Source organism: Trachurus japonicus, chromosome 6, assembly GCF_045865225.1.
Source record: "Trachurus japonicus isolate A0001 chromosome 6, Traja_1.0".
NCBI classification, from domain to species: domain Eukaryota; kingdom Metazoa; phylum Chordata; class Actinopteri; order Carangiformes; family Carangidae; genus Trachurus; species Trachurus japonicus.
In genome coordinates, this window is record NC_140912.1 from 6,581,110 (window position 1) to 6,597,592 (window position 16,483).

Here is a 16,483-nt window from a genome sequence, read left to right on the forward strand (position 1 = left end):
CAGGCAGCTGAATCTAAACCTCCCTCCAAACCCGTCAAGGCAGAGAGCAGGAAAGAGAAGAAAGAGATGTCTCTACTCGACCTCGACGATTGTGAGTGTTTTTACATTCCTGTGAAAGAGAATGTAAAAGTACTGGAGCTCAGCAAAGTCAGACAGCAAGGACATTTTCAAACATGAAAATTATATTATTTTCTAAAACTCATGTACTGTAGCTGCACTTGACTGGTTGCTATGCCAACTGGTTGTAAGGGAACTACAGAACAAACGTGCAGTTGTTAATGTGAGAAATAGATGAATAGAGTCAGTTCTGAAGTTGGAGACATCATCTCTCTGTGTTTCTCTCCCCAGTCGAACCAGCTCCGTCTCCTCAAGTCACACCCGTTAACACCTTCCTGTCCAGCAGCCTGGTGACCGACCTGGAGGGTCTGTCCCTGTCGGACAGCGTCCTCTCCCCAACGGTACGCTCTCCTCAACTCTCTCCTTGTCCTTTTCCTTTCCTCAACCCTATTTAAGTTATTTTTAGGCATTTTTGCCTTTATTAGATAGGACAGTGGTTCTCAAACTTTTATATATCAAGGACCCCTACTGTAAATAGACACAAATAGACAACGGACCCCACGGAAATACACAGATATTTACTTGACGTGGTGTGAATTTTTGGAAAGATTATAGAGAGATTTCTGGAAAAATTGATGCGATTTCCACAAAAGTTGAAACATTTCTAGAAAAAAGTGGTAAAAATTTCAACAAAAAAAAGAAGTTAAAATTCTTTAAAAAAAATAAATAAATAAATAAAAATTTGATAGAAAAATGTGGTAAAATTCCTTCCTTTTTAAAAAATTCTAGAAGAAACTGGTAAAATTTCTCAAAATAAATAAATAAATAAAAAAGTAAAACAATAATATTAACAGTGGTAAAAATTTCTCAATGATAAAAAAAAAAGAATTCTAGAAAAAAGTGGTAAAGCTTCAAGAAAAAGTTGGCGACCCCCTTGAACCCTCTCAAGGACCCCAGGGGGTCCCCAGACCCCACTTTGAGAACCATAAGACATTGGAGTTATGACAGGAAATGTGCAGAGAGAATGGGGGTTGACCATGCGATCTCCTGCACAACATCTGTCATCCAACACCAGCTTAATTTTCCCTTAAACAAATGATTAGAAATGATTTTAAAGTTGCACCTGTAGTGCGGTTGTGCAGAGTGCTGTATCTACACATGAATTAAAGTCTTGCTTTTTTTTAAGAGGTAACCAACTCGATCAGATGTAACGGTGAACAACGAGATGGTGTATTCAGAAATGAAAATACAGTCACACTACAGTATTTCACCTATCCAGTAGAAACTTTAGGTTTAATTGTAACATGGTGTAGAGCGCATTGTGCAGCTGCGTCACTTTTGCTAATTCAGAACAGTCAGAGCAGCAGGTGCATGGGTCACAGGGGTTGTACCGCAATACGTTGGCAGGTTTGGGGTTAAATCTCCATTCAACCAGTCACAGTGCCCTCGTTCCCTTTAACAGCCAGACAGACACACTCACACCTCGGCGTGTGGCGTGTGGCTGTTATAATGGAGCAGAGTGAGATTCTATCTGCAGTCAGTGGATCACTTATTGTCGCTGAGCAGTGAGCACAGACCTGGCACAGGCAGCCGCTCAGTGTTTCCTGAGGGGAAGAGAAGGGCAGAGTGAATCAGTACTGAGAGGAACCAGCAGCACAACTCCCATTACCCCCCCCCCCCCCTGCCCCCCAAATCTCATCGTATGAGAAGTCACTAAGTCCATTTCAGGTTCATTATGAAACTGTTGTCTGACACATTTAGTCTGAGTAACAAATAGAAACGCTGCTCTGTAGAGATGTTGTACAACACACGACATGTCACAGATGTGTTGTGTGTGCGTGTGCCTGTGTATGTGCATATTGCTGTCTTGATAGTGTGCCCTTTAAAAGACGTGGAGATCAAACCAGATTTTTGCTTGTCAGTCACAGTGTCTTTCTTCTTCCTCACAATATGAACCCACCAACACTGCACCTGGATAAGGCCGAGATAAGGCTCCTCGTGTGCACATTTGACCCTTTTATTCTTTATCCACATTTCCATGTCATCCAGACTAGTGCTCCTCTGTAGAGCAGGATGCCACTTAGTAGTCTGACACCACAACAAAAACCTGTGGAGAGAAGAAATGTATCAGTGCACAAAACACACACATTCAGATGTATCTGTGGTTCTGCAAGGCTGACTGCACACACACACACACAGGAGAGCCTCGCAAGTAATATCTTGACTCTGTGGCGTTTAAATAAATATTTGACCTAAAGGCTTTAAAGAACTGTTTGTGTGTTTGTTTGAGTTTGTGTGAAAATGGCGTCATAGTCTTCCAGCCTCTGAAGGTTGAATCACCACATCAACAACACAGACCGGATTTTTACTCTTTCAAGTCAAACTATACTCATATGTAGGGCTGCAACTAACGATTATTTTCATTATTGATTAATCTGTTGATTATTTAAACGATTAATTGATTATGTTTCGTCAATAAAATTTAAAAAAATGTTGAAAAATTCAATCAGTGTTTCCCAAACCACCAGATGACGTCCTCAAATGTCTTGTTTTGTCCATAAACCAAAGAGATACTCAGTTTATTGTCATAAAGGAACAAAGAAACCAGAAATAGTAAAAGTATATTACTGTACTGTAAGTAGTTACTGTAAATTTAATACCCCCCCCTCCCCGTCCTTTTTTTTTTTTTTTTTTTAACTTTTCTGTCCTGTTTTGGTCCTGCTTTATTATGTCGTCAAGTTCGTTCTGTCCTTTGTTTTCAGTTTGTCTGTTTTTATAAATTGTGTGTCATTGCCTGTTTCCATTAAATACATAATAATAAAAGGGAAAGAAAAAAAAGAAACCAGAAATATTTACATTTAAGAAGCTGAAATCAGAGTAATAGGACTTTTTTTCTCAAAAAACTACCCAAACCGATTATTTGATTATCAAAATAGTTGATGATTAATTTAATAATGTGCGATTAATCAGTTAATTGTTGCAGCTCTACGCATATGCCACATGCATGTCTCAGCATCACTAACAGCATAGTGAAACCAGAACGTATTCCTCCCATAGCACAGTGATGCTTCATGATCCCTCTCCTCCTCCTCTGCTCACAGACCATCACTCCCTCCAGCGCGCTGAAGAGCTACGAGCTGCTGCACCGCATCACGGGGGAGGGTCTGTCGGTGGAGTACTGCTTCAGCCGGCAGCCCTTCAGCTCCGACGCACACATGGTGGCGGTGCAGATGCAGTTCACCAACAACTCCACGTCAGACACCAAGAACCTGCACATGGAGGACGTGAAGCTGCAGTCTGGGATGAGAGTCAAAGAGTTCCCCGAGACCGGTGAGTGACGGGACTGAAGACAGACCGGACAGACGCAGGGTGGTCCACTCCACACAGGGTCACTGATAACAGGATTAGTATGGAAGCTTTAGTGTCTGAAGCACTGGGGGAAACATGAGGTTTGAGGTTTAGTGATATGAGGGGTTTATCTTCTTGGGAGGATGAAAATTTGTACAAGTGGAAAAATCGAATACTTAAAAGTTAAAGTTAAAAGTACAGAATATAGTGAAAATGTTCACTATGGTAACCTAATGGTGTCACACTCTAACCAGCTAATGAACTCCAAACACCTGCAAAGGTTTCCTGATCCTTTAAAGGGATAGTTCAACACTAATTCACACAAATTCACCTATTGCCATAATCCCTATAGTCATAGCAGTAGGTTCATTAACTTTAATTGTCGGTGCAAGCTGTTTTTAGATCAGCGGGGCAGAGACACGAGCTGCTCAGCTAACGCAATGGAGGCTCATGATATTTCCACGTTTCCCTCATCAAACTAAATACACAATCCAACAACTCCAAAACACTCTGGTGGACAAGTTGTGACCTGCACATTCTCCACGCTATGAATTAATTATGTAACATTATGTAACATTACAACACACGAAGCAAATACTACTTTCGTTTTTGAAATCACGCTGCCGAGCAGCCGTGTCCGAAATGTAGTTCCAGTTACGTATTACCTCAAAAACAACTTAAGTTCTATTATTATCTCATAGCGTGGTGAATGTGCAGGTCACCACTTGTCCACCAGAGTGTTTTGGAGTTGTTGGATTGTGTATTTGATGAGTTTGATGAGGGAAAGGCAGAAATACCGTGCACCGTGCAGAGCTCACGTCTCTGCCCCGCCGATCTAAAAACAGCTTGCATTGACAATTGAAGGTAATTAATCTACTCCTAAAACTATAGGGATTATGGCAATAGGCGAATTTGCCAAAATGTTGAAATATCCCTTTTAGTCTGGTTCAGTAGCTCCACTCACATGGAGAAGACGGCTGACCTCCATCAGATTCTACTTTATTGAGATGCGCCTGTATAATGTAGCACATTTTACAAGCCAAAGCCACGTGACTACAAGAGAGAGTTAGTTACTTCTGTGAAGAACAGTCTCAACAGGCTCTAAAGTTAAATCCATAACACATTTCTATAGACTCTTCAGATTTATTTCATACAGTATTTACCACGTTCTTATTTTCAGGAACTGTAAAAGTAATCAAATTACTTCAGTACAGGAAACGATGGCTGTCAGTCAAACAGCTCCTTTGGAATAACTTCACACAGAGAGAAAGACTTCATAAACTGAAGTTTACTGAAGTTTACTGTAATTTACCGTTTGTAAAAATGGGACATACAAATAAACCTGCCTAGTTAAATAAAAAAGATCAATCTCTTTGTACTGGAAACCTGCTCAGAATCAGTGTGCACCATGGATGTGCAGTGGATTGCAGTGAATCACACATAACAGAGTCTGGACTGGAGGACACACATCCTCACTGATCAAAGTAGCTGTGCTGCTGACTGAAGGACTGGATGTTGTTGTATTTGTGCGTGTGTCAACACCGTTGTCTGGTCTTTCTCCTCCGTGTTGACAGAGCTGCTGCCGGCCGGTGAGTCGGCCACAGCCGTGATGGGCATCGACTTCTGTGACTCAACACAAGCAGCAAACTTCCAGCTGTGGTGAGATGAGTTCTTTAGTATTCTGCAGTACCGCTGATGATGTGACAAACTATCTCCTATAGATCTGCTGTGTTGTGTTGAAATAACACTTTGTTTGACTCGTTTGCTTTGCACATGTAGCAACAGAAAGAAATGAAACGGTGCACTCTTGGGACTCTCTTTCAGCACTCACACCAGGAAGTTCTTCGTGTCCATCCAGCCGCCGGTCGGGGAGCTGATGAGGCCCGTCTTCCTCACGGAGAATGAGTTCAAAAAGGAGCAAGGTGTGTGACAAAAGCAGATAAAATCTCATTGATGAAGACGTATGGAATATAAAATCAGTATGACTTTGCTCAGGTCACATCAGTAAAAAAACAAATCTGTAAAAAGGGAGAGAGGAGAGAGAGGGGAGTTGGCTCAAACTGTGTGGGGCATGAGAAACAGCTGATTTCTAATATTTGCTTTTTTATTATTCTTATCTCAATATCTAATCTTGATATTTATTCAGCAGTTTAAAGGCAAAAAGAGGCTGGTTGACATGCACAGTACCATTCTTGACTCCTCTGAGAGCTGTCATCTAGTTGTATCTTAGCAGCAGTCGTTACAGTGACAGCTTTCTTCTTGAGCAGCGAGAAGTGTTTTAAAGACGTATTCATCCTGAGCCGGAGGGTTTATCTGGGATTTTCTCCAAAGTACAACGTGAGAAAAGAGCAACTTCTTTTCCACAGATTATCATTATTTTCTTGCGCAGTCTCCTCACACGTACGTACAACATCCTGACATCACATCAGCATTCATTTTAGGACCGTGTCCTTGTGATGGAAAGTGTCGACACAAAACAAACTAACCTGTATTTCGATTCTAAACGATCGCAGCCAGATTTTCTCCGATACAAATGTGACCAAAGTGTTTTGGTGCTGTAGAGCTTCTGCAGACAGTGTGTAGCAGCATGTTTCTAGTGTCTGGAGTTCATTTTCCATCCTTGACTAACACTGAGCCACCTGTGAGCTCTAACCAACCCATAGTGACTCTTTAAACATGTGTCATATCCTCTCCGTACCGTCCTCATAGAGAAGCTATTACACAATCTAGGTAAGTTGGCTTTGATAGATTTGTTCTTCCCGGCCGTCTGTGTGCCCACCTGCCTTTTAAGCCAACCTCACACAGACCCCCTCCCCTCCCCTCACCTTCCTCCTCCCCTAACACCTCCCGCTGCCTCCCCTTCCCCCCTCCCTCCCCCCCCTCCCTGCCTTGGTAATCAACACTTAACTGCATTTGCAGGTCTGTAGCTGCAGACAGACTCACCTGTGCTAACCTGCATCTTACAAAGGGCCGCTCACACTCTGCTACACCGGGAATGACTGGAAATGCTCATCCACTGATCCCCGATTCACCCCCCCACCCCCCACCACCACCCTCCGTTTCACTCGTCTTTGGGCACCCACCATGTGGACTAAACAGTAACATCCAGCTCAGGGCAGGGCAGCGCTCCGCTCAGTCATGTGTCCCCATCGTCCATCTCTCTGTCACCTCAGCTTTCAAAGTGCTGAATCCAAAGTACCGCAACATCACAACGCTTTTTTTCTTTTTTGTCTGAATGGTTTGTTGTGTATTCAAACCTCGTAAGCACGGATGGTTTTGTGGTTTGGAGGTCAAATGACACCTAGGAGTGGACGGAAGAACCAGGCTGGACTTATTGAACCTGCACTGATTGATTTTTGGGGCAGCAGAAACAAGCTGTGAACACAGAGAGTCAATAGAGATGGATGTAGAATCAGTGACGTCACCCTCAGAGTGAGCTGCCTGCTCCACTGCCCCCATCTTCCCAGTGCCTTAAAGGGATATTTCAACATTTGGCTAATTCTTATTGCCATAATCCCTATAGTTCTAGCAGTAAGTTCATTATCTTTAATTGTCGGTGCAAGCTGTTTTCTGATCGGCGGGGCAGAGACACGAGCTGCTCAGCTAACTCAACGCACATTCACCATGTTATGAAATAATAACGTAACATTATGTGACATTGTGACACATGAAGCAAATATTCAGAACTACTTGCTTTTGAAATCACTCCGCCCAGCAGCCGTGTCTGGGATGAAGATCCGGCTACGCATTTTCCTTGAAAACAACTCTGTCTGGTAACGTTGTGTTATTATCTCATAACGTGGTGAATGTGCAGGTCACAACTTGTCCACCAGAGTGTTTTGGAGTTGTTGGATTGTGTACTTGATGAGTCTGATGAGGGAAACGTGGAAGTACCGTGCAGCTTGCGTCTCTTCCCCGCTGATCTAAAAACAGCTTGCACCAACAATTAAAGGTAATGAACCTACTAAAACTATAGGGATTATGGCAATAGGCAAATTTGCCAAAATGTTGAAATATCCCTTTAATCCATGTTAACTTCCAGCTAATTCAAATATGTGCAGAGGTGGGGAGTGAATAGCAAGCAATGCTGAACCATCTGTCACTCAAAGTGGCTCTGCCCTAATTTATACATAACTTTACACTGGTCAGTCATAACACGATGACCAGCTGACAGCTTTCCATCAGAAGCAGCATGAACTTGTTCAGCAGTCTGAGTGTTGTGTAGCTGGTCTGTTGGATGGGAGCTACGGGCCATGCAGCCTTCTCTCCCCACGTGTATCAATGAGCCTGTGGCCGCTTCACCACTGTTCCTTCCTTGGTCCAACTGTTGATAGACCCTGACCACTGCAGACCGGGAACAGCCCACAAAATGAGAGACCCAGTCGTCCTTGGAGAACTGGATCACATCCTTACACTGAACTTTTTTCCTGCTTCTAACACTTGACTTGATTCTAACTTTTTTTTTTTTTTTTTAAGTATTTTTGGGGGCTTTTTGCCTTTAATTGAAAGGATAGTTGATAGAGACAGGAAATGGGGAGGCATGAGAGGGGGAATGACATGCAGCAAAGGGCCACTGGGGGAGTGACCCAAACACATCAACTTCTTTTTAATGATTTAATGATTTTATTTTATTTATTATTTTTTGTTGTGCAATACAAGTGACAAACATAAAGACATGACACAGCACAAGACAAGAAAGACCTAACACTGCAACACAGCAACCAAAACAGTAAATGAAATGGAAAGAAATTGTGATGAGAGAGAACAAAACAAGAGAAAGGAGGGAAAAAATATCAGCAGCCAATGGATCAACCGATCAATGTTTCCCTTTCCCTTCATTTCCAAACACATCAACAAAATGTTCACCTGCTGCCTGATATATCCCACCCACTAACACACTAAGGTGTCATGATGAAGTGTTATTCAGTGTTATTCACTTCACCTGTTCTCAGACTGTTTGGCCTGACTTGGTACATTTTAAATCAGTGAGTTAGATAAAGATTCACCCCCAGTGCAGTTGTCATGAAGGAATATTACAGCTGCTGTAGTAACCAAACACACTCTAGTGGTCATGAGAGGAACTGCAGGTTTTGGAGGTTGGCACTGACATGTCGTCACTAGAGACGTCACGATTATAGATTTTCTTTGTACGATTATTGTCAGAGAAATAATCACGGTATTACGATTATCATGATTATTACGCATTAATTAATTTCACAACATATGAATGTGTAAAATCAAACACAGTCAAAATATAATTACATTACAAATTTTTACACTAAATATTTTAAGTATCTACTATTCACCAATTATTAATCCTCCAGGGGAAGTGTTTTAAATATTCAAATCATTAATTGTCATCTATACCAAATGTTTAAGTTTATTTTAATTGTTTGTTTTTTTATCACAAATGAGACGCTAACATTTAAATTTCTACCATGTTACGTTAGGTAAATTGACCAGTATTTCTTACATTTACCTTAACTTTTGTGCACATCTGCCTCTGTGTTTCCAAAATAATCTTTTTTTGGAAAGTGACGGTATTTAAGAATCTTTACGATTAATTAATTGTGACGTTTAATACCGCGATTAATTGTGAAAACAAGTAATTGTGACATCCCTGGTCGTCACCTCTTCAGTTGATACGTCAAAACTCCAGTATTTATAGCAACGTTAACAAGCAGCAGTTGTGCGTCCGACCACCTGATGAATACAAGTCCAGTGTTGAGTGTCTTCTCTTTGATTTGCCCCCCCCCCCCCTTGAGGGACGTGTCTGACTCTGAATGCTGCGCTGCACTCAGCAGCTGCTCTGTCGCTGCGTGTGTTGTTGCCTCCTAGAGCGTATTCACTGAAAACAGCTGCCTGCCACATCACAACCCCGACAACATGACAACAGTGAGACCAGCAGCAGAGTGAGACCCCCCCCCCCAACCCCCCCTTCACTCTGTCATCTGATGAATTATTGCTGTGAAAACATTGATTGTTGCAGCTTCACTCTTCAGACGTTTTAGTCGTAATGACTGTGTTCAAACACCGTTCTGAATTAATTATTGAATGATTGATGCTAATTATTATTTGATTTACTGAATCCAACTCATTTAAGCTCTCACCCTCTCTCCAGTATAACTCCTTTCAGAGCAGTCTGTCAGTGCTTCCTGCTGCGTGGCTGCTGTGTGTGAGTTGGGTGTGTATGAATGGATGTCTCCACAGACCTACAGTCCACTCAGAGTCTCGTGGTTATTTGCTGAGATTTCATACCATAACCCCCATGAAAGTGAGAAAATAAAAGATTGATCTTTTTTGTTCACTCACTCTGTTTCTCTGCTGCCGCCCCCCCTCTCTCAGGCACTTCAACTTGTTTTATCTGAAAACTTTTCAAGAGGCCTTGGTATGAAAAAATAATCCAACAATTCACCAGCAACAAGCAGAATTTTATGTTTTTGCCTCAAAGCCTGAGCTGAAGTCCTCAGATGTTTTGCTCCGTCCAGCAAAGTCCAAAGCCGAAAGCAACACAATATATATGTTTAACAATAGAATAACAACAGGAAGTAAAAAAACATCATCAAATTAAATCAATATCTGGAGTTTTTGTCGGATCAGTGACTTCAACATTCAGTTTCCTGTCGATGCCTGGTTGTTTCAGCAGCAGATGAACCAATGCTCCACTGTGACATAAAGAAAGTGTGATTGAGACACACTGAAGCACGTTTAACTTGATGTCATTTGACCTGCAAAATCACCAAAGTCGGTGTTTACTGGGAGGCATCCACCTTCATGTCAGAGTGTTACAGTCGTTGTTGGAGAGAAACAGAAAAATACTTTGGTGCAAAATGTGTCCATTTCATCATAGGACAGAGGAACCATGAGGCATTAAACTAGGCTGGAAGTGCACACGTCGGCCTCTTTGTGCTGCCAATTGACTGATGAAACTGAATCACTCATCACCTGTGTTCAGTGGAAAGCATTCCAGTTTAGATTGAAGCAGCTGATGAATCCTCCCAGAGGACTGTAGGAGATGCTGGAGGTGATGCAGACATCACCGTAGCTGTAGGACGCCTATACAGTATCTGAGTGGCATACTGTATATGTCTGTAGCTGCTAGAGAGCCTCACTTCTGATCTACAACCAGCAGCATCCTGCCCTGTGCTGTTGGATTCATTACAACAGTAATAATGATGATGATGATGATGATGATGATAGTAACGACTGCTTTGCTTCACTGCTTCTGAGCGAGCGAGGGAGAGAGAGAGAGAGAAGGCTGATTGACCCGTGCTGCTGTTTGACCCGTGCTCTGCTCACGCCGCTGCAGGTCAGCTGATGGGGATGAATGAGATCACAGAGAAGCTGACTCTGGACGCACAGTGCCGCAACGAACACGCCATCGTCCAGAGGGTTACCACGGCAGCCAACCTCAGCAGAGTGCCCTGTGGGTCGGACAAGGAGTGCAGGTGAGAGGAAGCAGCACCGTCTGAGGGTCTAACGGTCCTGTGTAAAGGTTTTAGCCACTTCACATGTTTAGATTCTTATCCATTATGCCAGTGGGGTCTGGGGACCCCCAGGGTCCTTCAGAGGGTTCAAGGGGGTCCCCGACCTCGAAACCACTTTTTTATAGAATATTTAAAGTTTTTTTGAGACATTTTACCACTTTTTTTTGTTAGAAATTCTACCAGTTTTTCTAGAATTTGTTTAACTTTATTTTTGAGAAACGTAACCACTTTTTCCACAAATGTCACTCATATTTTTCCAAAAATTCAGGCCAATGCCCTAATTTGAATGTCAATTTACTAAGAAAGTAACGTTATTCAGTCTTAGAGCAAATATTTGTGTATTTCTTGTGTTTGTTCAATGGGGGTCCGTGGTCTAATTTGTGTCAAGGGGTCCTTGATGTAAAAAGTTTCAGAACCACTGCATTACGCAGTACAATCTGAGAGGTCCGATTGGTCCCACATTTATTCTGCAGCAAGACAACGACCCAAACATTACAGCCTGTGTCAAAAATAACAGTTTGAAGAATACCAAGACACCACAGAGTCCTCAGTCTGGGATTACATGAAGAGACAGAAGACACTGAGACAGCCTCGATCCACACAGGAACTATGGCAACTTCTCCAAGCTGCCAGTCAAGCACAGTTTGAAGTGTCTGGAGGAGAACTGGTGCTGTTTTAGACAGTTATTATCTGATTTAAGTTTCTTTTTTTTCTTTTTATTTAAGAGATTGTTTATTGAATTTAACATATTAGAAAAACAATAGTGTTCTAATTACATATTACAGATAAATTCATCATACCCCAGAACAGATACCAACCCCCCACCCCCGTCCCTCCGGCACCCAGCCCCAGCAGATGGACGTGTATAGTTAAAAGTAAATGAAAGACAAACAAAAGTAAAGAAAAAAAATGATGAAGAGAAAAAGTGGGTAAATAAATAAACAAGTGAATAAATTAATGTATGAATAGATAAAAATAAATAAATGAATGAATAGACTAATAAGATCAATAAAGAAGCATAAATATCTGAGTTGGCGGGTAGTATACAATTCAATTAAATCAATTAAAAATAAATAATCTGATTTAGGTTTCTATGTAAATATAATTGATATAGAAATTCTAATAGTTGTGTGTTCAGTGTGGTGCCCTCATGGTCAGGTTGTAGATCAGTTTTATCAGGGCTGTCTAGTTGAAGTTGTACTGCCCCCATGTGGCTCATCACTGCAGTTGTTCCACACATGGAGAAACACATTGTAATGACCAAGTTGTGTTACAGTTCACACACTAACCAAGACAGATGACATAGTATTAGTCTACTTGCCGGCCCATAGGGCCCCATTGTGAACCCGGAAATGTTGAGTACCCCAAAGTTTTATGTTAGAAATATATAGTATGGGTCCCCAGTATTCAGAAACTGCCGGATGCTAACTTATATATATTGGGCAATTAGCATAACAGACATAATTAGCATAAATTAGCATAGTTCCCTATATGGGCAATATTTCAACAAAATTGACTTGGCTGATCTGGGCAATATTGGAGTGGTTTTAGGGGTTATTGATGATGCTGAATCCATTTCTGACATTTTCAAAATTCAAAATGGCTGTCTAAACCGGAAGTGACCAGATTTTAACCGCCAGTGAGAACTTGCCATTTATGCTAATTATGTCAGTTATGCTAATTGCCCAATATATAAGTTAGCATCCGGCAGTTTCTGAATACTGGGGACCCATACTATCTATTTCTAACATAAAACTTTGGGGTACTCAACATTTCTGGGTACTCATTGTTGGCAAGTAGACTACATGTGACAGGACTGATGTGTAACTCCTCCTGACTGACGTGTGTGTCCCTCCTTTATTCTGTGGCTTCGTCTTTACTTCTGATCTTTGCTGCTTTGACCTCAGTCCTCCTCCTGTCCCTCTTCCTCCTCCTCCTCCTCCTCTTCGTCCTGTCACCAGGTTCGCCGGCCGGACGGTGACCAGCGGCAGCCTGGTGTTGGTCACCGTGGCGACCAAGGAGGAAGGAGCCGCCCAGCTGACGGTCAACTGTGAGAAGATGGTGATCGGCACCATGCTGGTGAAAGACATCCTGCTGGCGCTGACACAGTGACCGACTGACACAGTGACCCACCGACCCACCGACCCACCCACCCACCGGTGTGTGTGTGTGTCTGTGCTCCGCCTTCACCCCCCCCCCCCCCACATCTCGTCCAGCGCTCGTCACACGTGTAGCATCTCCTCGTTCTCCTGTCGGCTGTGTCAGGACATCCCAGAATGTTTAGCTCTGGTATATTATTGTTTGGATAAAGAGCTCCCTCCTCTCCTCTACTTTTAGAAACGACTGAATGCTGAAGGCTGTTTGAGGTAACCATGACAATCAGACCTGACCTCGCTCTCGTTCTCTTAATTTCATTATCCACAAATACAATACTGACTTTGCAACAGCTTCCCTCCTCCAGGAACCAGCTGGGTTTAGTTAACTTAGTCTACATTGAAATTCCCGTTAGAGTAGGAGAAATATACTACAATGAATATACAGTACAGTATAGTACAGTATAGTACAGTGTACAGGCTGAGGGTTTGTGTTTTAGCCTCAGAAACAGCAGCTTGAGGACCAGATGTTTGTTCCTCAGCAGCTGGAGACACAGACTGAATCAATGTCAGTTCATTTGTGAAGCTTCTTTCAACAGCTCAGAGAACAGAGAGAGGAAGGCATGTACTTGGATAAGGATAAGGAAAAATAAAGGAAGGACATCATAACACTGGATGTCCCTGATGTTAAAGGGATATTTTAACATTCTGGCAAACTGGCCCATTGCCATAATCCCTATAGATTTAGCAGGAGGTTCGTTACCTTTTCGATCGGTGGGGCAGAGATACGAGCTGCTCAGCTAACGCTACAGAGGCATATGGTATTTCCACCTTTCCCTCATCAAACTCATCAAATACACAATCCAACAACTCCACAACGCTCTGGTGGACAAGTTGTGACCTGCACATTCACCACGCTATGAGATAATAACGGAACGTTACGAAACAGAGTTGTTTTAGAGGTAAATGCGTAACTGGAACTACATTTCAGACAGGGCTGCTCAGCAGAGTGACTTCAAAAGGAAGTAGTTCCGAGTATTTGCTTCATGTGTCGTAATGTTACATAATTATACATGATTATCTCATAGCGTGGTGAATGTGCAGCTCACAACTTGTCCACCAGAGTGTTTTAGAGTTGTTGGATTGTGTATTTGATGAGTTTGATGAGGGAAAGGTGGAAATACCATTCACCTCCGTTGCGATTGCTCGTGTCTCTGCTCCGCCGATCTAAAAACAGCTTGCACCAACAAGGTAATGAACCTACTCCTAAGAGAGATAGCTTGCTACCTTGTGCATAAGAAGTGAACGCTGCTTCTCTATGATCAGTCCAGTCTCTGGGGACAGTAAGGACATCAGCAGACATCAGCTGTTTTCTCTGAATAGGAACTGCATCAACCCACAGGAAGTGAAATTCACATCAAATGTCCGATCAACACGAAAACATCTGGGCCAACTCCAGCTGCTGAGGAACCAAGACGTGATGTAACATGTTGAAATGCAGCAAAGATCAGATGTAGGATGTGTTTCAGTTCATCTCAGGATATACAGATTAAAACAAAGCAGTCAACTACAGCTGGATTATCAGATCATGTCCAACTCAGAGGAAATACATTTAAAAAAAAAAAAGATCAGGTTTCACCCATAAATGTCAGGTTTCCCTCTCTAGAGATTATTTACAGTAGAAATAAAAAGTACGTTTTTGTTATGGACACACAAACCCCATCACGCAGTTTTTAATTTGCTGCTTGTAGTTAGCAGCTGTTTCACAATGTAGATATTCTAGGTATTAGAAAAAATGTAGTGTAGGTCTGAATCTCCCGACAACAGGAAGAACACACGGTCTGTACGATCTGTTCATCAACATTCATCAGTCCTGACTCGGATGTAGCACGAAGGCTCCAGGACGCAGCAGCTGCCTACAGACTGACCCATCAGCCATGGTGTCATGATGTTGGTCAGTAAGTCAACACAGTCAACACAGTCAACACAGTCAACACTCTGGACATTCACTCTGTGATCGAAGCATCGTGCTCATGTTCATCACAGTGAATGGGGCATGTAGAAAACCTGAAGATGTATAAATGTTATGGCAACATGTAATACAGTACTACAGTACTACTGTAAGGTGTGGAGTGTGTGTGTGTGTGTGTGTGTGTGTGAGAGTGTGTGTGTGTGTGTGTGTTTGTGGGTGTGATGATACTGAATATTGACCCGGCAAATATTAACTAGATGTTTTCAAAAAAAATGACTCATGTAACACTTAATTTGAAATCATCATGAAGCACGTTATAGGTCTACTCGTCAGTGAACAAACAGTGTTGCTACTACACAACAACAGGCTCTTTGTCAGTTTCTCACAGATGTGAAAATGTGACAGTAGAACTGTTGTAACTACAGTAACTGAAACTATTTTATTTGACAAGTGTCTAAATTGTAGCTTTTCATTTGGCCTTTATTTTCTCTTCTCTAAGTGATGCAGCATTTGGGCCAAACATGGTCCTTCTCAGTTTCACTGTAATATCACAGAAACTGGAAATAGAAGCTGAAACCAGATGATTTTTTTTTTGTATGTTTGCTTTACTACTGCTTGATTCTTAAAATAGCTGCTGATTGATTTTCTGTCGATTGACTAATTGTTTCAGCTCTACCAAATTCACCATAAGGATAAGCTTTAAGAATCTGAATCGAGTAATTTGACTTTTTTTCTTTGTCTGAAATACAGTGATCTGCCTTCTTGCTGAAGCCCCTGCTGTAGACATGCTCACTGTAGCTACTAGAGCCTCCGTTTGGTCCATCTCTTCAATAAAATAGCATTAGTAAAACAGGATCAGTACAAATACTTTAACTTCGTGCACGTATGATAATCTCATCTGTCCGCTGACACTGTTTTCATGCCTTTTATTTACATTTTGATATCAGGTATGTTGCTTTTTTTCTTCTTCTCATGGATCATGTGTCCAGTTTGTGCACATGTTTTCTTATCTCGAACACATTCTCTGTGTTTTTATTTATTTATTTATTGTTGGTTTGCGGTCCAGTCATACTGTAGAGAGTTGAGACTTTTTCCTACACGTTGTCCTGTTTACACTGAACCCAGTCAGAAGCTCAGTCATTATGAAGAATGTAGGATGCAAGAAATGTTACGGTAGAAATGCGATGTTATAAACCAGCTGGATGATGTTGAACCGTTCTCCAGGTCGTCACTCATGTCTGGCCTTTTTTTGTTTTATCTGCATTGGCTTCCAAATATCCAGAGTACAGTTTATCAAACCCTGTGTGTGGTTGTGAAATGTGGTTCTGAAGTATTACAAGTTTATTTATTATACAAATAAAAAATATGGATTCAACGCTTGTGTGTTTTGTCCTGTAGTAAAACATACAGAGATCAGAGAGGTGGTGGTCTGAGGAATAAATGGAAACAAACCAAATACATCTACTCACTGCTCAGTGTTTCCATGTAATGCTCCTATAAACACAGTAGTTTCACTGCATTTCAGA

At 41.9% G+C, this 16,483-nt stretch overlaps 2 protein-coding genes across 6 annotated transcripts in view; both read left to right on the forward strand.

Annotated features, from left to right (window-relative positions):
* Positions 1-13,033, forward strand: part of ap3b2 (adaptor related protein complex 3 subunit beta 2) — a 55,627-nt gene extending 42,594 nt beyond the window's left edge. For all 5 annotated transcript variants that reach the window (XM_085778507.1, XM_085778505.1, XM_085778504.1 and 2 more), the window contains 7 exons: positions 4-91; positions 349-458; positions 3,159-3,387; positions 4,980-5,064; positions 5,230-5,327; positions 10,715-10,853; positions 12,854-13,033. In XM_085778507.1, the coding sequence (XP_085634633.1) occupies positions 4-91; positions 349-458; positions 3,159-3,387; positions 4,980-5,064; positions 5,230-5,327; positions 10,715-10,853; positions 12,854-13,004 (900 nt within the window). In that variant the 3' untranslated portion in view covers positions 13,005-13,033. The remainder of the gene's footprint in view (positions 1-3; positions 92-348; positions 459-3,158; positions 3,388-4,979; positions 5,065-5,229; positions 5,328-10,714; positions 10,854-12,853) is intronic.
* slc25a44a (solute carrier family 25 member 44a) overlaps positions 1-16,483 on the forward strand; it is a 131,526-nt gene that overhangs the window by 52,367 nt on the left and 62,676 nt on the right. The gene's annotated exons all lie outside the window — the stretch shown is intronic.